Genomic DNA, 22,108 nt, shown 5'->3' with positions numbered 1-22,108 from the left:
AGGCGGGAGCTTCCGGACTGTAACCCCGCTCCTGCAGGACATTGGGAATGGCGTGGGTGCGGCACACGGCCCCGCTCGCTGTGGAGAGCCAGCCCATCTGTGTCACTGACTTTGTCATTTTATTAGGAGGGAGGACTTGTTGTTCCTTTGTGCTTGGCTGTGAAGGAAATGAAAAGCCTATCCAAAGGTCTGTTTTGTATGAAACAATCCTCCCCAGGGCACGTTGCTGCGCTGGAAAGGTCATGAGGGCTTGTGAAACCCAGCGCCAGGACGCCTAGTGACTGCCTCCCGAAATGCGAGGCATCCCTCCCGACACAAACAGGGCCCTGCTGACACCGGATCCCACCCGTGGGCGCAGGAGGAGAGGCGGCAAGCTGTGCCCAGAGGCGAAGTTCCTGTTCAGCTGGGACTGCTTTAGGACCCAGCCTGGCTCCAGGAGCCTCCCTTCCAGCACAATCTCCCTGCTGACGCTCCCTGCTGCTGCCAGTGGTCCCAGTCTGTGAGCCCACAGCTGGCAGCCCCACTGCAGGCTGGGGGGCACCGTCCTGCCCCAGGGGCAGCGCTGGGCTCAGCAGGGCGGGCAGCATGGTGCCAGTCTGCTTTGGGGCCACTGACTGGCTCAGAGAGATGCCTTCAGCTGCAATCCCTTTTAAGGAGGTTTTGTGCAGGCCTGCAGCTGAAAACTGCCCTCCTGCAAGTCCCTCCAGCTAGCCAGCCCTGTGGCCAGTCCCCATGGACCGCTTGGCCCAGCTCCTCCTGTGTCAGGAATGCTCCCACCCCAGCTGGAGCAGCAGGTGCCTCAGCATGGCACCGCACACTGAGTGACCCGGCTGGAGCAGAGCCTGGCCGTCCCCTCCTCTCCGTATCCCCATGGACTTCCTGGAGATTCTTCTGTTCACTCGAGAGAGCAGGCACAGGATGTGGGTCACCCTCACAAAGAAGGCACCACTGAGCCACATGGTGCTCTCTGCCAAGCCTGCCCGCACAGGGCTGCGTGCCTGCTGGCCCCTCGTGGCTCTTGGTTGTCCTGGCTGGCCCTGTTGGGTTACCAGAACCCATGGACCTTGGGCTACACCCAGCCTGCTTCACCAGGAGTGACCCAAAACATGGTGCTGTGTGCCCTGGAAACCTACATGAATCCCAGCAAGTCAATCTCGGCGGGAAGGCTGCTGTGGAGCACAGCCCTGGATCCTGCACCCCATGGGAGCTGTGCCTGCACCCTGCCCACTCCTGTCCCCCTGGTCAGCAGGCATGCACAGGGCTGGGGCAGTGCAGCAAAGCCATCTGGCAGAGGGCCCCAGCAGGGAGGGAGGAAGGGCTACAGGTTCTCCTGGAGCACAGCAGCATCTCAGGAGCCCATGGGATACAGACTCTTGCCCATTTTACAGGGAGCAGGTCCAGAAACACTTGGAATGCCAGTGTGCAAAACCTGTCAGCACTCTGCGAGGGAACAGTCACTGTGCTGGAGGGAGCTGGCTGGAAACACTGCAGCAGGCTGACATTTGGGGTCACTGCTCTTTCTGCCATCCAGGGTCCCCCCAGGACACAAAACCGACTGTGTGGGAGCCTTCTTGGTGTGGCAGTGAGCAGCAGCCAGCTCATCCCTCTTCATTGGGGTGCTGCCCATGGCGCCGTGCCCACGCATACAGACAAGGTCGTCCAGTGGGCAGCTCCAGTGCTGGGCAGAGACAGCACCAGGGAGCAGCAGAAGAAGGGCAGGGTGGTATTTTCAGCAAACCCAGGTCCCACCCAAAGCATCATTTCAAATCAAGGTTTATAGCCTGACAGGGAAACAACCCAGCCAGCGCCAAGGAGAGCAGCCTCTTCAGGAAAGCACAGCTTTATCTTATCTGCAGACCTTGTTCCAGCTAATTTAACCATTAGACTGAGCATGCCTCAGCTGTCAATGCCCTCTGATAGGAATCTGTGGGTGAGGCTCTATCCTGAACATCCGGCGCCAGCGCTCCCCGTTGGCATGGCAACGGCCCTCGGAAAACCTGGGCTGTCTCATTTGTTTTTTTGGGTGGTGTTGTTATGGCCAGGGCTATCCCCTCCCTTGGCAAGAGCCAGCACCAGCTCCCCAGCTCCATCTCTGCCCTAATTTGTGAAAGGTCCCTCCAGCCCCCAAGAATTTCTTGGGCTGCTGAGGGAGAGTTGCAAGTCAAGAGCTCCTGGGTGTGCCAGAGCTGCCTGCCTCAAGCATCTTGGCCGCTGGTGACTACTGAAGTAACAACTGGAAAAGCCACTGGCATTTTTGCAGGCAGGGCAGTGACATAAGCCGATTTTGGTTTGTTTTGCTAACACAGCAAGAAAAAACCAGCTATTTCCATGTAGCAGACCAGCCCATCTGCCCCACCAGATGTCAGTCAGCAGCTGCAGGCTTCCCCTCCTGCCCCACCTTGCTGGAGTGGGGAAGGGCCTTCCACAGTTTTCACAGCCCCCCAGCATCCTTGCACAGAGGGGAGAGGATGCACAAGTGAGGGTGTGACCCAGGGGCCAGTGACACCCTGGTCCAGCATTGTCCCAGCACTCTCACGGCTGCGACTCCTGCAAAATCTCCTCCCTGGCCATGTTTCAGCCCGCACTTGTGCATGTCAAAGGTCCTCTCAGCCAAGACTATTTGTTGTAAAATATGCACCACACAACCCAGTGTGGAACTCTAATTTGACAAGAAAATTATAGGATGGCTTAAAACAAGCCTGGCAGAAGCTGGGGGGAGCTGCCAGGCACATGATGCCATCAAGAGGAGCTCTCAGTGTGCCCTGCAACAGGGGCTGGCAGACTCTGCCCCCACTCCCCTCCATCCTCCGGATCTGCACGCGGCTAATCCCATTACCAGACAGACAGGAAAACAACGGCACCAAGGCAGCTGTCAGGGCAAATTACACCCGAAGGAAAACCTCTGGGATACGTCTTCATAGAGCTGACAGGTGACTGCTGGCTGGGAGTAACTGTGAGCAAGGCAGGCAGGAAAGGCCCTGGGGGGCTTGGGGAAGGGGCTGGGAAAGGGGCACTCTGCAGGTTTGTGGCACACCTACCAGCACACTGCCACTGTGCTCTAAAGACCCAAATGGCTTGAGCCTGTCAAATATGCTCACTGCCACGCCAAAATCTGTGCTCTTTGCCCTTGGGGACACAATGCAGAGCCGTCCTGCCTCGGGCACGGGCGATCACATGTCTGCTTCCAGCTGAAACAGTAAAAATGCTTCCAGGCCAGCTCGGGCAGCTGGCTGCCCCCACAGCCCCTTGTCAGGTCAGCTCTCACCCTCGGAGGCAGGGCGTGAATTATCACCACGGGGTTAATGTTACACTGCACGAGCAATAACAAACACGGAGCTGCTCCCGGCTCAGCCTGGCTGGAGCACGTAGCGCTGCCCACGTGGGGACAACAGGGACACAGTGTGGCTTCCATCCGCGGGACAAAAGGGTGTGGCAGCCCTTGTCCTCCTTTCCAACCCTGCCAAGATGTGGAAAATCTGCTCAAATTCCACCCAGGCTCCCCCAGTCTCCCTGAGTACAGTCTGGCCAAAGTCTCCGCTGCCATCTGCTCTTTTCTGCAAGTTTCCAGTAGTGGCAGCCCAAGGAAACCTCCTGGCTAAATCCTGCTGGGGGAGGATTTGGTACATTTTCCTGGCATGGCCGGGCTGTTTCTATTTAGGCTATCAAATGGTTCCAGGATTGTCAAGGAAGCAAACTCTGCTGCTTTGGAAAGCTGCCCAGTGTCCAGGAGGGGTTGCCTCTGCCTGCCAGGGAGATGCACATGGGTGCTGGGGCTGGTGGGGACTGTGGACACAACTCAGGGGCTACTCTCAGGGGATCTGTGCCAGGGATCACCTCCCCAGCCTCCCTGGCAGCACCATGTGCCCTGGGCTGCCTCCAGGCTGTTGGTGCCACACCTTTTATGCCTGGTTAAAAATTCACTGTAGGTGAGGCAAAGGGGTGCAGAGGTGTTTGCTCTCTCTGTGAGCACACAGCTCAGCTGGTCATGGCATGGCAGTGGAGCAGGAAGGTGAAAAGGATGTGATTATTGTGCTCTGACATCCCCAGGCATGACAGAGGGCCAGGGCAGAGCAGGAGAGAGGAGGAGAGGAGGAGGAGTCACAGGTTTGCTCACATTAGCAGCCTGCACTCCTCCATCCTGGCACAGGTATTTCTCCCCCAGCAGTCTGCCCCAGGCACTCCAGGAGCCCCTCAAGCTCCCCAGGATGGTTCCCAGCTGCTCACCCTGCCTGAAAACCTAAAGGCTGATGCAGAGCTTTGCCTGCATCCTCAGGTGTGCCCTCGTAGATGCCCCCAGGCAGCAACACTGGTGAGGGGAACCAGCAGCACCCTCACCAGGGTCACAGCCAGAGTGGGCACCAGCAGTTCTCCATGTGTGACACTGCAGGGCACTGCACTGGCAGGGGGACTTACAGCCCAGGTCTTTCTTCTCTGCTTGGTTTTGTGCCATTCCTTCTTCTTCATGCCTGCCTGCCCATCTACACCCTCTCCAGTATTTACACCCAGTTCTTTACCCTCCCACTGGGACCAAGCCAAAGCCCAGCCAGGCCAGGAGAGCCCCTCTGCTGAGCCAGTTCTTGGCCCATGTGGAAACAAGCTGTGCTTACTGGGTCACTTTCAATATCCCATCTTAAATCACATCTTCCAGCACTTCATCCCTTTTGGCTCCTGTTTATTGACTTGCCAGCAAATGCTTTCAATCTGTCTGGCTTCCCTGCCTGGCTGTGCTGCTCTGGCCCCCGGTGTCCCAAAGCCATCCTGTCCTGCTCTGTCCCTGCGTTTCAGGAGCCCTCCACATCATGACGGCTGCAGCCCCTTCCTGCACGGACTGACAGGGCTGGCCTCATCATTCCCACCCCTACCAGCTCCTTTCCTGGTGTTTCCCATGTGTGCAGCGTGCTGTGCCTCTCTGGGAGCAGTCTTTGTGCACTCTCCGTCCCTTTTCTGGGCCATGAAGGACAGCACAAGCTGCACAGCTCTGTTTCTGGCAGCATAGGCCCCCTCAGCCTTGTGTTGAGAAGCACCAGTAGGTGACAATGCTGCTCCTTCTGCAGCCTGAGGACACCCAGGCTGGCACCCATCACCCACGCTGCCCTCAGAATAGTTTGACCAGCTGCTGAGTTCTCTGCTGAGCTCTGCTGGCTCCCAGGAAACCTGGGAGCCAGCAAGTGAAATGGCCCGGAACAAATTCACAGGGCTTGGGGGATTTCCAAGCAAAGCTGCATCCACTTTGTACTCTATTTTCATCTGTACCCTGGAGAGCTTGTCTGTAATCACCAGGGCCCTCCGACTTTTTTATCCCACTAGCAAGTCCAAGCTGAAAAAAAAAAATATTTGACATCCCTGAGGGGAAGGATGTTTTCCAAGCCTCAAGTAAAGGAGCACTTTAAGCTAACATAGGCCTCCCAAAAATAAATACAAAAATGCACCAAGGATTAGAGGCCAGAGCTGCCTTCCCTGCTTGAGCAAAGTGTCACTCTGCTGTGTCTGTGCCCTGGTCCCCACACTGACCCATAAGCACAGGGACAGCCCCTGCCCCTCAGCACACACAGATAATCCCATACAGGACCCCAAAGGACTCCTTCAGCCTTCAGGTTCCTGCTCTTAACACCCACCCTGGGGGCACCTGCTGTACCTGGGGACACTTTGTGTCACGAGAGGCACCCAGTCCCTCCACCTACCTGAGGGTGGGGGGACATTGCCCACCCAGAGCCTGAGCAGCCAGGTCGTGCCCTTTGGCATAGCAGGCTGCTGTGATATTTGCAGGCTTCCCAGCACTTCATGGTGCAGCAGAGCTGAATTTTGTCTATTTTTGATTTCATTGCATTCCTTCAGCAAAACTCTCATGGAGAAAAGAAAATGTAAGGATTAAAAAAAAAAAAAATTAGGAAAGGAATTGAGGGGGAAGCCAGCCCATGGTGGGATCCTGCTGGCATTGCTGAGCCTGGCTGGTGCACACCATGGGGAGGAGAATCAGCCTGGGCAGGCCACCAGGGAAGCTCCCTGCTGCAGGGCACGGCCACAGGCTAGCCGAGAGGCTGGCATATTAAGCTCGTTAATTAATGATGGGAAATAAGAGTTGGAAGGGGAGATGGATTCGTGCCGAGGGCGTTGCTGGCAGCTCTGCTGGGCCCCGGAGGAGCGATGGGCACCCCGCAGCTCAGCACCGCTGCTGCTGTACGGGGCAAAGTTGGCAAATTCTGGCTGCGAGGGCCCAGCTGCGGGTCAGGGGAGGAGCTGAGAGCGACACCGCTCTGATTTACACCGCAGCCTTGTCCCTGAAGCATCTCGGGGTCAGGTCTCCATGGAAACCGCACCAAAACACCAACACACTGAGGCCGTTCCCGAGCCGGGAGCCGCGCTGCCGAGACCTCGGTGCCTGGGAAAAGGCTCCGTGCCGCCGGGATTGCTGCCAGGAGGGAAAAGCCGCTGCTCCCTGCCGGCCCCGTCCCGCAGCTGTGCCCGCTGCATTTCCCAGCTGCGCCCTGCCCGTGGCTGCCAACCAGCCCCTTCTGCAGGGCGCGGAGCAGCTCCGGCCCTGGGGCTGGCTTCAGCCGCCGCGGGGCCACGGGGGCTCTGTTTTCCCCAGCAGACGGGCCAGTGGCATGCCTGGGTCCCCAGGGGGCACGGCCAGCAGGCAGCCCAGCGGGGCTCTTGCAGGAACGTGACAGAAGGGACGAGCCCGAGCAGCAGTTCCCAGAGCCGGTGTTTGGCTTGGCAGCCCCGAGCTCCGTGCTCCGAGGGGAATAGCTGGATGTCTAAAACCAGGCCTGGCAGCAGGGCTGCGATCTGGCTGGGGACAGGGCAGCCCCCAGGGGCTGGGCAATGCCCCCACACTGCATTCCTGCCCTGCTGCTGCCAGGCTGAGCTTTCCCGAGGGCAGTCCCACTCAGGCACTGCGCCTGCTCAGCGAGCCCGGCCTGGGGGGAGCAATGACATCTGCTCTTTTGCTTCTCTCCACTGGTTTCCCACTCCCCAAAGCTGGGAAAGACCCATCCCATCCCACCGCACCCCATCCTGTCTGCAGGGCCAGCACAGCTTCCTACAAGGCTGCTGTGCTCGCAGCGCAGGAACAGCTCCCCGGGCGGAGCTCGGGCTCCGCTGGATCTGCTCCGGCCGGCCCCAGGAGGAGCCAGCTGGGATGGGGCAGCAGGGTCCCACCTTGTCATGGGACCCGAGGGATGCTGTGTGGTGTGCACAGCCTCCCCCACCTCCACCCGGAGCTGAGCTGCACAGCACATCTCTCAAAACCTTTATTGGCAGCAAATAACAAAAGTCAGCCCTGCAGCAGCAGGGAGCCTGAAGAGAGCGGGGTGCTGGCACCGAGGGCTCGCTGCCCCGGCGGGTCCTGCCCCAGCCTCCCCTGCTCTCCTGGGCAGCAGCAGGGCTGGGTGTGCACGGGGGACGGCTGAGAGGGGGGCACGTGTCATTCTCCAAAGCAAGGAGCACATTTACAACTGCTTATAAATAAACATAACAATGAGAAACCTCCGGCTCTGGGAAGCAGGGGGGGGGGTCCTGCTGCCCAGGCCACCAGCCCAATGCGCTCTGTCCTCCAAAGGTGGGGAGAGAAGAGCCCTCTCCCCCAGGGCTGCAGCTGCCAGGTGGATCAGGCTGGGGACACCAAACTAAACCAGCCCGCAGAGCAGGCTGGGGCACCTGCCTGGGTGCCCCTAGAGGGATTCAAAGACAGGGATGCAGGGAGCTGCCAGACACCTAACAGCGGACAGGGCCAGCTGTGGGACCCAGGGACAGTGAGAGCCAGGGCATGGAGCCTGGGAAGGGCCAGGAGAAGGGCAATGCTGTCAGGTGTCACACATCTCCAGCAGCTGGTGAGGAAGAGGGTGGGCACCCTCACCCCAACCCCAAGCACTGAGGGACAGCCTGGAGCACCCTCCCGCGGTGGGAGTCCTGCCACCACCTTCCCCCATCCTCAGCCTTTGGGTGCCACCTGCCATCCCCTGCCCACGGGGACATCCCCAGAGCTGCCCTGCTGCCTCCCGGGGGGTGGAGGGCTGGGGAGGGCGGAGCGCATTGGGAACCACCAGAGATACCTTCTACCTTAGCCTTAAAACACTGAAGCTTATATTAGAGACCATGATAATAACCCAGGGGCAGGGCTGTCCTGCCAGGAGTAGGGACAGCAGAGAGGGCACAGCTCCGTGGCCAGCCTGGTGAGGCTCTGCTCGGGCTGGGAGCAGCAGGTTAGTACAGGAGGGGCACAGAGCGTGCGGGCAGGGCGGGGACGCTGCCTAGGGCTGGTTCTTCGCCTCAGGGTCTTTGTCGTAGATGTAGCTTCCCACAGCTCCGGTGTTGACACCTGCACGGGGCGAGAAACAGCAGGATGAAAGGTGTCAGGTGTAGGAGTGTGCTCTTTGTTGACGGAGTGACAAAACGATCTTTTGTCCCCTTAAAAGGAAAGGAGCCCAGAAGTTTCTCTCCTCGATTAAGTGAAAAGACACTTCACCGGACTTGGGGGACTTCACCTCCAACTCAAGGAGAGCTAATTAGACAGAAGCTAAAAAGTCCCGCCGGGGCAATCCACGTGAAGAAAGAAACTAATGGCTTCTGTAAAGTGTTTTACTAGGAGCAAGAACGTCTAGCACCTGGCTCCTTTTTCTGTTTGTTATTTTGCCTTTTATTAAACCTTTTTGTTTCCAGCACTGCGACAGAAGCCATCCTGCTGATTTTTATGCCTCCAAGGGTAGCTGAGCTATCTTGGGTGTATTATAGGCCTCCCAGAGCTTATCAGACCCGGCTCAAAGAGGTTCCTATAAGAGGCATGCTCCAGGGAGATGTCCCCTCTGGGTGGTGGCACGAGCAGCGACAGTGGCAGCCCATGCAGAGCGCGTGTCCCTGTACTGGGTCCCCCCTTGTGCCCCCAGGCTCTCACTCACCCTTTGGCCCGAAGAGGATCCCGTAGCAGGGCTTGTGGCAGTAGGGCTGTCCATCGTGCTGTGAGGGGCAGAGAGAGAAACCTGTCACCTGGGCTGGGGGCCGGGGAAAATCCAGTCCCCAGGGCGTGCCCACCTGGCTGGACCCCTCTCGTGCTCTTCCCCTGCAGACACCCAACACCCCCAGCACTTCCCCAGGCTGAGAGGCTGCTCCTCCCAGCCCTGCCCTCCTGCAAAGGCAGTGGGTGCCATCAGGATGGCCTGGGACACCTCAGCCATGCCCCGCTGGCATCCCCAGGTGTGCAGGCCAGGGTTCTGAGGCTGGCACCCCCTTACCTCAGCGTGTCCCCCCGGGGTCAGCGTCTTGCTGCAGCGCTCACAGCGTAGGCAGGGACGATGCCAGTCCTTCCCCAGCGAAGTCACCTTCTCAGCTGGAGTGGGACAAGGAGAGAGGGTCACACTAGCCTGCTGCAACATGCCAAGGGGGAGCATTCCCCACAGGAATATCACAAAATCCTAGGAGACCCCTCAGGATCTCCAGCCGCCCACATCCCTCCCACCTCTCTGGTGCCTCACAGGTGATAGAGGATGGCTGAGGACAGCTATTACCACATGGCAGGTGACACAGCAGGGGATACAATGCAGATAAAGCCCTGCACCCAGGAGTATATCCAAGAGGACCTATCCCTGAGGGCCCCTCAGGCACATCCCTCTGTACCCATAACCCCCTCTCTGATTCAGACCCCACTCCCAGCCTCCCTCCATGCCCCAGGGTTCCTGCACAGAGCCCATTCCCATGGGGCCATGCCACCCTGCAGGGCCGTGCCATCCTGTGGGGCCGTGCCACCCCAAGGCAAGCACACACACTTGTCACCTTACCAAAGTAGACCCTCTTGCCACAGCGTGGGCACATGTTGGGCTCCCCGGTGAAGGTGGTGACACTGGAGGCTGGAAGAGAAGAGGACATGTGCCTGGGAAGTGGGGGGTCATCTCAGCCAGGACACAGCAGGGGGGGGTGGACCTCATACACAAACCCTGCAGCTCACCAAACACGGTGGCTCTGCGCTGGCTGCCCAGCACGGCAAAGGGCCAGGCTGCCTGTCCTGTCCTGCCCTGCCCCTCACCTTTGCTGGGTCCCTTGGGAGGTGCAGCATTCACCTTCCTCTCCTCCACCTTCACGGGATGCTCAATGGGTCCCGGGGCAGTCTGCCCCTCGATCTGCGGCTTGTCGTAGATGTAGGAGCCGGCCCCACCAATGTTCACCCCTGCAGAGGAGCACAGAGAGCCTGTGGTGGCCTGGGAGCCTCGGGGTCTCCATCGTCCCCCCAGCCCCCTGCCCCTCCTCCCCCAGCCCCGCTGAGCCAGGGGCCACTGCTGCACTTCAGCCCTGGCTTGCTTTCTCCTGACCCAGGCTTCCTCCAGCCACATTTGGGACAGGAGACTAACTCCACCTTCTGTTTGAATGGGAATTTGGTTTTTTTTAAATATAAAAAAAAAAAAAAAAAGGCAACTGTCAGAATAGATTCCTTCCTTCCCCCTCCCTCCTTCCTTCCCTCCAGCAGCTCTTCTCTCCCTCTGAACAAGGAGACAGCAGGCCTGGGACTGCAATTTGCTGGCTCAGTGCTCAGCCCATGCTAGCCTGGCTTCTGGGATGTTGCTGGGGCCACCAGTGGGGATGAGGGGACCTGGCCCCTCCTGCAGCCCCGAGCCCAGCACCACAGGCAGGGGAGACAAGGACGTACCTTTGGGGCCGAACAGTGTGGCATAACAGGGCTTGTGGCAGAAGGGCTTCCCATCGTGCTGGGGAGAGAGAGCAGTGTTAGGAGCGGTGACCACGGCTCCCTCAGGAGCACCTCTATCCTCTGGTGTCAGAGACCACCATGGCCATGCCATCACCCTAAAATGCACCCAGTTCTGGGTCTGCAGCACTCAGGGGTTTCACCTGCATCAAGCACTCGGGCTGCTGTGCACAGGTCATGCCCTGGGGCTGGAGCACCAGTGGCCACAGCAGCTCAGCTGTGGCACTCAGGCATGGCCTCAGCCCCTCAGCACGCTGAGCACAGCCAGGCCACTCTCCTGCTCAGAGCACCGTGGGAGCTCAGCTTTGCCTTTCCCTCGCCTTGGCCCAAGATCAGAGGCCCCACAGGGGCTCTGGTCTCAGCCCAGCTGCTATCGACCCCGCTATCGTCTGGGGTGATTATCACAGGAAGGCAGGAGGCAGGCGATAAGCCCCAGAACTCCCCATTTCTCATGGGCCAGCTGGAACCCAGTCCAAGAGAAAAGAAAGAGTGTTTGTGGCTGGAGCAGGGGGCCAGCACGGCCGGCACACACACTGCCCTGGGCAGAAAACCCACTGGGAGCCCGTGCTCAGGCAGGATCCCACCCCATCTCCTGCTTGGCCCCACTCAGCCCCTCAGCCCTGCTCCTGCCCTCCATCCCTCTGCTGCAAGGCAAGGAGTGCTGCCCACGCAGGGCAGGGTGGATGCTGAGCAGAGGGGCCGTGCCAAAGGCAAGGGCCAGGACAGCCAGAGGTAAGGCTGAGGGAGGGAGAAGGCTCTGGGCTGGCCAAAGGCAGCTGCAAAATATTGCAAGGCATAAATATGAGTGTGCTCACAGCGTTGCCATGCCAGAGGGGAGGGTAAACATTTAACTGGTCTCCCCGCGACACCTTTCCAACCTAGCCTTCCCAAAAGGAGGGAGAAAAAGCAGGGAAGGGCCAAATCTGCTGTCGGCAGAGTCAGTGGGGCTTGGCTGCCATCCCCTATGGGAACAGAATCCAACCTTATATGGAGAAGCAGCAAATCTTCTGGGCTTAACCCGGTCTGGAGCACAGATCCACCTCGCTGGCAGGACAGGCCCCGCTTCCCCACGGGCTGGGGGCCACCAGCACGGCTGTCCCTGCTGGTGCCCAGCTGTGCTGCCTGCTAGAGCCAAGCTAAGGAGCTGGTGACACTGTGGAATGGCAGGTGCTGTGCAAACCCAGAGTGTTACCCAGGGACACTGCATGGGAGAAATACAGTTGCTCCTAAGCCCGAGCAGCTGCAACCAGCAGCATGGCACCTCACACTCCCAAGTGCAGGGGAGTGGCAGTGGCATCACACTCCAACACAAGCTCCAGGGTGCAGAGAGCACCAGTGCCGAGCTCGTTACCATGGCAACCCAGGCATTCCCCGTTCTTGGTGTTTTTAGCCACAGGTCAGCACAGGCTCCCAGCACACACACCTCTCCAAAGCTGAGCAATGCCCAAACAAGTCTGCCCAGTGCATGGAGCTTCATGTGCTTACTGGGGCATGCCAAGCCCCACCACAGCTGCCTGGGAGCCCAGGGTGACAGAGTAGGGTCACCACACGTGGTGCCAGCACCACTCTGTGGCTCACCCAGGGCTGTGCACAAGAACACCCTGAGTTGCAGCAGCAGCATTTGAAGCCACAGTGTGTTCTCCTGGGCTTGCATGCCGCAGGGACAGCGCCTCCACACAGCATCAGATACCTACCCCAGCCCTGGCTTTGGGATTTTCTTCCCACCAGGCCCCCTGAGTGCCAGCACGGCTCCCACCCTGCCCGCCCTGGCAGCTCTTACCTCGGCATGCCCACCGGGGGTCAGGGTCTTGTTGCAGCGCTCACACTTCAGGCAGAACTTGTGCCAGTCCTTGCCCAGGGAAGACACCTTCTCGGCTGCAGGGGACACGAGAGAGGGGTGAGCCACTGCCCAGCATCCACTGAAGCCCCAGAGACAGCCAGGCCTGGGAACCAGGGGGGCTGCACCCCAGAGGGGCTGCACTCGCTCATGGGGGGCTGCTCACACTGCACGTCAGCCACGCTGCAGGAAACAGGAGCCACTGAGCTGCAGCCCCCAGGGCCCCCCCTGCCCTGTGGGACGTGGGCACAAAGCCCGGGTCTCTGAACCCTCACAGCACGGCACCAGCTCTTAAGAAGAACATTAACCCTGTTCCAGCTGGAAGCAGGAAAGCAGGACACCCCCAGCTGCCGTCCCACAGCTGCGCTTTCCCACGCGCCAGTCCAGCAACGGTAGCGGTTTTCCTGCTCCCCGTGGCTAATTTTACCCGCCACGTTACCCGGAATGACTTCACTCCCATTCAAATATTTGGCGTTTCCATGCCCACCCCGCCCCTGCAGTCACACTCCCCCCACGCACAGCCAGCCTCTCCCGGGGAGCCTCAGCCGCAGCTCCAGAGATACTCCCAGGAGAAGGGGATGGCAGATGGCCTCCACTGTCACCCAGGATGGACATGTGGCCTGGAAAACACCTGCCCCTTGCCCCCAGCCCGGGAACAGGCACGATGTGTGGATGGGCGCACAGCCACCATCCTTGCACGGCCACAAACCTGCAGAGCAACTCGCTGCCAGCACTGAAAACAGTGACAAAGCCCAGTGGGCAAATTCAGGCATGGCAAACGCTTTGAGACTGGTTGTATGAATACAAATACAATCCTTCCATCTGGCCCTGAGCTGTAGGCCTCCAGCAGCACCCTGGGAGGCAGCACAGGCTGCCAGTGCTTCTCTTGCATCCCCAGCCTTGCACCATCCCCTCTCCCTCCCAGCTCCTGGGCGGCCATGGGCTGTCTTGTGCCCCCCACTGATTCCTGCTGGCCCTCCCTCTGCCCTGCACATGTGCAGAGACAGCTGGAAAACAGTGTGAGCCCATTAAAGCCACCGTAAAACTAAATCAGGAGAGCCAAATAAAATATTTAACAAGCAAATAAAAGTGCAACAAGAGCTGGCTGCACTCCATGAGAAGACCTCCTCTGTGATGTCGGGCTTCCCCCCGAGGACCTCAGCAAATGTCACCTGTTTGCATCCAGTTGATATTGGGGGTCAAGAGCTCCCCAAAGGGCAGGTCCTGGCTTCTAGAGCCACCCTCCTCCAAAGGCAAACAGCTGCATCCGGGGCAGGTCGAAAGGCCAAGATAAGCCCAAACAATGCCATCATCACCCAAAAATTCCATCCCAGTGCAAAGCCGGGCGGGAGGGAGGGGCAGTGTGATAGGGCAGAGCCAGAGCCATTGCACCAGGGTACACAGGAGACTCCCGAGAGCACCTCCAACCAAGCAAGCACACGAGAGATGGACTTTGGGGACTCGCATCATTGGAGGCAACTCCAAATCCACCTCCTGCTGATGACACAGGCTGTAGAACCAAGCCCAGGCAGGAGCAGACAGCAGGGCCTAGGGATGCTCCACCAGAGCCTGGGGTCTGGCCTGCCTGCCCAAAGTTGCCAGAGCTAATCCCTGCTGGCAACAAGCCCAGGGGCTCGGGAGGGCCCGTGTCTCGCCAGCCCCTCACAGAAGGCAGCACACGCCAGAGCTGCCCTCCTTTTCCTCTGCAACCCTCATCTGCCTCTGGGAGCAGAGAGACAGTCGCAGGGTGAACAGCCCCCAGGCCCCCCAGACCCCAGGGTCTCCCCAAAACTAGGGGAATGAGGAGGTCCCAGCACCCCACTGCCCCGGGGCCATTGCAGAAGCCCTGCATCCTCCCAGCCCTCCCGGCAGGAACAGGAAGGTTCCTCCGCGGGGTGACCAGGGAGGGAAGCCGAGCGCGATGGGCTGAAAGCCGAGCCAGGGGCTCGGGGCCAAGGAACCGCTGGGCTTTGTCACAGTGGATGCGCACTCAGCCAGGCCGGGCTGCGCTCCGGCTGCACCACCCGAGCTCCCCCCGGCCCCGACCCAGCGCCGCCACGGCCACGGCTACAAAGCAAGGAGGAAGCTCCCGGCGGATGTTTTCCAGAGGCCATGGCAATTATAGAAGGCCACAGCCCCCACCAGCTCCTTCCTGCTCCCGCGATACAAAATGCTCCCCCAATGAGCCCCCTCCTCCTCAAAATAATATTTCAGCAGATGGAAATCCTGGCTCCTCTCTAACAGATGCACCCCCCTGCCGATGCATCCCCGAGCCACGCAGAGCCTGAGGGATCCCAGCGGCACTCACAGCCCGTGGCAGGGCACGGGGCAGGAGGGAGGGGAGAGTACCCGGAGCACAGGAACAGCCCGGGAACCACGGGGGCTGCCCTCACCTCCAGATGGAAATGCCGCCCACAGGCCGCTCGGGCATCCTCTGGCTGCAAACAAGGATTCCCGGGATATGCATCCGGGACCGGCACAGCCGGGATGGCTTTCCAGAAGGCATTGTTTGTACCGAACAGAGGAAGCAGCTTGGAGCCACTCCGGCCCATTTCCAGGGCAGCAGCCTGCAGCCACACCATCCCATAAATCACTGCGGAGGGAAGGGACCAGCGCCCAGATTTCCTGTCACTCGGCCACAGCTGCTCCGTTCTTGCATCAGCCCCAGAGGAAAAGGCTCTGGCCACATCCTCCTGCTGCCGGGGGAGCCCTGCTCCTCACCTCGGGGGCCCTGCAGAGCAGCCCGGGGCTGTGTCCGGCTCCGAGCAGGCAGCAGGGCACGGCACGGCCCAGACGTGTCACTGCAGCCAGCCTCTGCCACCAAAGGCTGTGCCCCCTGCTCTCCCACATCCTGCTCCGGCCCCCAAAGCCCCTTGCACACTCAGCCCTACAGCCAGCCAGCTCTAAGCCAGCTGGGCAGCAGCCCTGGAAGGGCAGCGTTAAGGCTGCTTGACTCAGGAATTTGGCCTCTGCCACATGTGTGTGGCTCGGGGGTTTGCCAGCCCTGTGTGGGTGGGCACGGGGCACCCATGGATGAGAACCCCCCCCCCCCCCCAGAGGAAACACCCCCGAGGAGAGGTGGAGGCACAGCCCGGGGGGACACGTCTGCCTGCAGGACGTGCTGCGGGGTGGATTTGCTCTGTGCAGGGGATGCAGCCCACGCTGCCGAGGGACACCAGAAGCCAGGAGGAGGCAAGCAGCCGAGCGGGCTGTAAAGGCACACTGATCCCATGGCTCCACAGCAGCCCCGCCCCAGAGACAACGTGGCTCAGCCTTTAATTACCCGCCGTGCCCAGACAAAGCAGCTGGCACAGGCCAGAGGTGGGTGCATCTTCTCAGGATGGGAAGAGAGCATCCCTCCTCCCAGTTTCTGTGCCGCCAGCCGCACGAGCCAGCCCCAGGCCCTCGCACAGGTATTTCCACAGCCTGACGTCAGTGCTGCTCCCCGGCGGAGCCTCATGCAGCGAAAGGAACCATAACGGCAGCTGCGTCTCTGCAAAGGGCTGGGCTGTGCCCCATCCATCCACCACAGCCCTGGCAGGGCACGGGGAAGAGCTGACAAACCCCAGTCTGGCAATGAGGATGCCAGATCTCCACAGGGATCCAGAGACAGGCATCCCTGGCAGAGAGGGATGCTGTCAGACTGACTGTAGATTCACTTCAGAGCAGTTGCAGACACAAAGGAATGGAGAAAGAAAAGTGCAAGGAAAGGAGCCTGGTAAATGGCTGGAAACAAAGCCAAGAGCCATGAGCCAGCAGTCTCATCCCTCCCCCTGTTCCTCACCAAGTGGCCAGGAGATGGAAAAGGTGGAAGGACAGGTTGAGGATTTCCTGCCCTTGCCATGCCAGGCCATATCCCAGCACGCTGCCCTGCCCGGTGTCTGCAGTGCCCTGCCGTGCCCCCCACCCATCCCAGCCCTGGCACAGCTCCTTTACCCCATCCCCGGCCAGTGCTGACGCTTACACCGCACCCTGAGTTGTGGCCAAACATATATATTTAGCTTCCCTGCAGCAAGGCAAGGGAAGGCAGCCCTCCAGCTTGCTGGGCTCCCTCCAAGTGTGCAACAAAGCCAGCTCAGTACGGCCTTGCCGTGGAGCACAGCCGGGTGGAACAGGGAATATCCCCGAGGGGCTCCCACTTCCAGCCAAGGGAAGAGACAAGGGCTTCCCCGGGGTCTGAGCCCCCGTGTAGCTGAGCCACTCAGCTGCAAGAGAAGGTTGTTTGATTTCCAGCCCCAGCCTTGGTGCACAGCACTGCTCCTGTCCCCTGCTGCTCCCCACCTCTCCTCTGCCACAGCCTCACTGACTGCAGGCACTTCCCTGGCCAGCAGCCTCCAATCTCCTGCTCTGGTTTGAAGGGCAGCTTCCAGCAAGTCCCCCACCATTTTCCACAGGGCTTCATCAAGCAGCATCTGAATGGGATGTGTTTGAGCTTGGGCAGCCTGGCTGTGTCTGCTGGGGGAGGATCAGCGGTGTTTCCAGACAGGCACTGGGTTCAGCCAGGGCTGAGCCCAAGGAATCAGCTGCTTTCCTTAGCAGCCCAGCATGTGAGGCATGGCAGGCAGGACCCCAGGGGGCAGGGGGTGCAGCCCACACTGCCAAGGGACACCATCACAAAAATCAGAGGCCCGCCTGCAGCCCTGCCCTCGCCCATCACACAAACAGGGCAGAGCGGCCAGTGAGGGCCACGCACAGGCAGGCACACACCAAACCCCTCTCTGGGTAGCTGTTGGCTCAGAGCACACTGTTCCTTCCTTCTGCACTCTGAGATGTCATCTCTGGCAGGCAGTGCCGGGAGAATAAGACAGTTTCCTGGCCCGTTTCAGCAACAGCAGGTTTCTGGGACATGCTGGAGCAGCCAAGCTTGTCAAAGTGCCCCTCCTGCCCCACGGCTCCTCACCTCCCCACCCTGCTGGCTCCCCACAGCACCAAGCAGGGTTCAGCACAGGGCTGAGGGTGCTCAGGAGCCACAGCACTGGGGCTCCCCACCAGCAAGTGCACAGCAGGATGGTGGGACAGCTCTCCCCATCCTCATGCCAGGACCCATCTCCCACCATCCCCTCCCTGGTAGCACCAGGGCCCTTGGCAGGAGCAATGGGTACCACCATAACCAGGAGTGGCACCACAGCTCACGTTCCAGGCTCTGTGTTTGATTGCAACACTGCAGTGACAGATTTTCCATTACTCCTTGCTTGGGCGTTCCTGCTCCGCCTTTCCCTGCCTTTCTTTTCCAGTCCCATCACCTCAACCTCGGCCCATCCCTGTGCTCCTGCCAGGGAGGGAGGGAGGATGGGAACATGGGGATCTCTGCCTAGAAGCTGGGACACGGCTGCAGGACTCCATAATCCAGACACAAACAGAGTCACCCAGGACCAGCCCTGGGTTTGCACAGGGCTACCTGCCAGCTCCAGCAGCACCCACAGCCCCTGGTGCAGCATGGCTTCGACTGCTGGCAGTGCCAGCACCACCCTGCCAGGAGCCCCAGCAAAGCCCAGGACACAAGAGCAAGGGGACCCAGCCCTCACACCGCTCTGTTCCACACTCCCACAGACCATTTTCTGTAGCCCGCGCTTTTTTGCTGAGGGAAAAACTAATGCTAATCAGCCTGTTCTTCAGCTTCCTACAGAGGCATCCCTCCCATCGGCAGGGCTCTGCACGGGGAGCAGGGAAGTGGAGCATCCTTAGTTACCACTCTGCAAGGTGCCCTGACGCTCCCAGAGCCGGGAGGAGGCAGCTCCCGAGGAGCCCAGCCCGCTCCCACATGGACACTGCACCGGCTGTGCTCGAAGAGCCGCTTCCTTTGTTAGGGATGGCTGTAATGGAAATCCAGCCCTCCTGCTCCACCGTCTCCCTGCCTGGAGCCAAGCACAGCGGTTACTTATTAATTGCAGAGTGGCTTCTGCAGCTTGAATTTCGCCGGGCGGCCCCGGCGGTGCCGTGCTCGGCAGGGAGAGCACCCCGGACCTGGCTGCACCCCTTGTGCCCCCGGCGTGCCCGCGGGCTCAGGCACCTGCTGCGGGCCCCTGGCAGCACGCTGGGCTCGGGCCTCCCTCGCTTCCCAGCTGGATGTGTCCGTGTCCTCTGTTCCCCTCTGGAATTCCACCGGCTAACCAGCGCTGGAGAGCAGCTTTAAGCCTGGGGAGCTACTGAGCGACTCCCACCTGCTTTCGCGATGCCCCTTTCCGAACAAACAGAGCAGCAGCCTCTAGCCAGCCCTCACAGAGAACTCCCCAAAAGCCGCCCGCGGCCGGAGCCCGCCGCACGCGTGCTCACTGCATCCCTGGGGCTTGTGCCTGCCTCGTGCTTGGGACGGGAAAACAGGAAACCCCCTGCTGCCGCAATCCCCCGCTGTTCTGGGAAGAAAGGATGGGAGGAGGACAGGCTTGGCCGGGGCTCCCGGTGACCCTGCAAAACTCATTTAACGCTTAGCAATGGGAAAGGGAGCTGGGGAAATGTGTGGCTGTTTGGCTGCGGGAGACTCTGGTTCCCCCCGGAGCTTCCAGCCAGCAGTGACAGCCCAAAGCCAGCCCAGAGCCCAGCGCGCTGCCACCTGCCAACGGGGACGGGACGGGAGCTGGCCCCGCACCCGACGGCTGCTCCTGCACTCGAACATTCACCGCACCCAGCCAGCTTCCCAAAGCAGGAAAGTTAGCCCCAACCGTTCCTGGAAACAATGTCACAGATCTCAACCTCCTTTCAAAAAAAAAAAAAAAAAAAAGGGGAAAAAAGCCAAAAAACTATTTTTATATTTCCCCGTGTTTTTTAAAGGAAAAAAGCTCATTCTGTAGCTCAGGAAACGCCCACATCCTCCTGACTGCGCAGGGAGGAGCCCGCTGGATTGTTCCAGGGAGCATGAAGCAACAGGCATGCTGGAAATGAGTTTTCCATCGGTACCCGGGAGTGCCGGCGCTGGGCATCCGCTCCGCGCTGCGCGGGGCCGGGAGCGGGAGCCGGCGGCGCTCCTCACACATGACCTGCGGCTGCAATCCCAGGCATTCGGGCAGCCCGAGCTGCCAGCGCTCATTCAGCACGGCCAGGGAGGCTCCCGAACAAGCGGAGCTTTATGAATCACCTCCCCGCTAAGCTTCGGGCGGGCCCAGGAATTCAGGAGGGACACCAAACCCCGTACGCGGAGCTCCCATCGCCTTCTCACCAGCAGGAAAGCCCGGGATCCCCACCCCGGAAAGACGGCTCAGGATTTGCATGGAGCTTTCATGCACTGAATAAACGGACTCAGGTTTATTCTTCCAGAGCCTGGGCGGTTCCTCAAGGGAAAGCTCAAGGCATCAACAGGGACATGCTGCAGCCTATCTCAGCTCTAAGCACAGAGAAGTTTTTGCTCCCGTTTCAGCTCACCACCACCCCCTCTCCCCAGGTCTCCCTCAGGGGCAGCATTCCCTGAAGAAAGGTGTGGGATGGGGGCTGGCACTGCCCCGCTGCCAGGCACCTGCCTCCAGGACAGGGAGTCCCCACATGGACGGGGAGCAGCAGAGCCCGGGACAGGGACCATTGCACCTACAGAAACCCTCCCGGGGAGAGAGCAGCTGGAGCAGGGGGTACAGCCCTGTTCCCCCCCAGACCACATCCTCAGGAGACCCACAAGTGACCCAGGACATGTGGAGAGGAAAGAGCACGGACACTGCTGGGGGCTGGTGCTTCTCCTCCTGGCACAGCCTGGCCTCCTCCTCGGGTCCCTGAGCCCAGCCCCAACCCCCCCACGCAGAGCAGTCTCATCCCTGGAGCGAGAGGAGCAGCTCTGCCCCCGGGTCAGTGCCCAGCTGGCTGTGGAGGCATTATTTTTTGCTTAAAAAGGAAAAGATTCATACAAAGAAAGACACCCAAGGGGCCAAGCCCTTCCCACCCACACACAAATAGGTTTATTTAAAGGAGGAAGACAGCAAATTCCTATTTCCCTGTGTTTACTTGGAGATGGCCGGAAAAGAATGAAAGCACCAATGCCTCCAATGCTCAAATATCATCAGGACCCTTTGGTATTTCTCCATCAAACAAACAAAACACACTGAGGCAACAGGGGCTGGACCCCGGAGCAGCGGGGGGAGATGGGTAGGGAGGGCTCTAGGGAGGCAGCGCCAGGCCAGCTGGACCCCGGGTCAGCAGGTCCCCGGCGGCAGCTCGGGCTGGAGCTCTGGATTCATCCCCAGGGCCATCCCGAGCTCACGGTGCAGGCCCAAGGGTGCTGACCCAGGGCAGGGTCCCTGCCAGAGGCTCCGGGCTGGGGCAGCTCCGGGGATCCGCCGCTGCTCCCACCTCCCTGCGAGCCGGGCGGCGGCGCACAGCCCGCGCTGCCTGACCGGAGACACGCCAGCCCCGCTTCCAGAGATCCTGACCAGCCACAACCCCAAGCAGGGCCCTCGGAGACCTGCAGGGACTCGCTGCTGCGCTAACCCAGCCCAGGCGTGCTGAGATGGACCTCCGAGCCCAGGAGCCGCCTTTGAAAAAGTCCCGTAGAAACCTCAAACCCTTCGTTAGCTCGCCCAGCTGGGAACAGCCCGCTGGGGGCTGGCTGCGCGGCGAGACAGGGAGGGGTGAACGGCACACCTGGGGCCAGGTTTGCAGGGAATCAAAGAAACCGGTTGCGAGAAGGTTTTGTTTGCACCTGCCACTGCCAACTTCCCGGCCCCAAGAGATCCTCCGAATCACGGGAGCCCCATCCCGGTACCGGCCGTGTCGGGTGGGCTGGGCTCCCCTGACCCAAGGCAGCAGTACCTGGGGACAGTAGCCGCCCCCCTCTCAGCACCCCAGGTGTGGGCACACACCCCAGCCAGGGCTCCTCACCTCCTGCTCTCCCCCCTCAGCCCAGCGAGGCCGGGATCACCCAACCCTCTGCGCCGCCTGCCCCAGGGCCAGCCGGCAGCACCCCCAGCACAGCCGGGGATGCTGAGCGGAGGGGCCGCGGTCCCCCCGGGGGGAGAAGGAGCTGCAGCTGCTGCCGGGCCGGTCTCCGGCTGAGCCCCGCGGGGAGCTGCGGCGGAGCGGACACCGGGGCGATACATCCCAGTGGGGGAAAACGGGATGCACCGGGGCTCAGGGAAGGGGAAGGCGGGGATGAGCGCCGGCTCTGGGCTGGGGGACCGGTTTGAGGTCCCGGGGATGCGTCTCGGCGCGGGGAAGGGAATGCGGGGCCGGGCCCCGGGGATGCGCTCACCGAAGTACACGGTCTTGTCGCACTTGGGGCACTTGGATGCCATGGCGGGAGAGCGGAGCCGAGCCGAGCCGTGCTGTGCCGAGCCGTGCTGTGATGTGCCGCGCCGCGCGCCCCGCTCCGCCCGGCCCCCGCCCACCGCCGCCCGGGGGGAGCCGGGGCGGGGCTGTCCGCCGAGCGGCTCCGGGCTCGGTACGGCTCGGCACGGCCCGGCTCCAGCCCAGCGCAGCAGGTGCCCGGCCCCGGCGGCGGAAAGAACACCCCCTGCCCTGTCTCCCATCCCCAAAGGCCAAAGTCGGGACACGAGTGCTCCCGACTTCCCTTGCCTGGGAAAAAACCTCCATAATAAACAGGTTGTAGTTGAGCGACGCGACTTGTGGTTTTTACCGGCCCCAAAGGCACCTGCCGGGAGCCT

At 60.7% G+C, this 22,108-nt stretch overlaps 1 protein-coding gene across 1 annotated transcript; it reads right to left on the bottom strand.

The window, feature by feature from the left end:
- Positions 1-7,240: 7,240 nt before the first annotated feature.
- Positions 7,241-21,817, bottom strand: CRIP2 (cysteine rich protein 2). The gene is made up of 8 exons (XM_050977567.1): positions 21,697-21,817; positions 12,474-12,568; positions 10,637-10,694; positions 10,019-10,159; positions 9,774-9,842; positions 9,231-9,325; positions 8,898-8,955; positions 7,241-8,320 (listed from the first exon to the last, which is right to left on the bottom strand). Exons 1-8 carry the CDS (start codon positions 21,737-21,739, stop codon positions 8,253-8,255), a joined length of 627 nt encoding a protein of 208 aa, XP_050833524.1. The 5' UTR covers positions 21,740-21,817; the 3' UTR covers positions 7,241-8,252.
- Positions 21,818-22,108: the final 291 nt, after the last annotated feature.

The sequence above is a fragment of the Serinus canaria genome, chromosome 8 (assembly GCF_022539315.1).
Source record: "Serinus canaria isolate serCan28SL12 chromosome 8, serCan2020, whole genome shotgun sequence".
Classification (NCBI taxonomy): Eukaryota; Metazoa; Chordata; class Aves; order Passeriformes; family Fringillidae; genus Serinus; species Serinus canaria.
The sequence above is the reverse complement of the archived record's forward strand: the minus strand, read 5'-3'. Positions and strand labels throughout refer to the sequence as shown.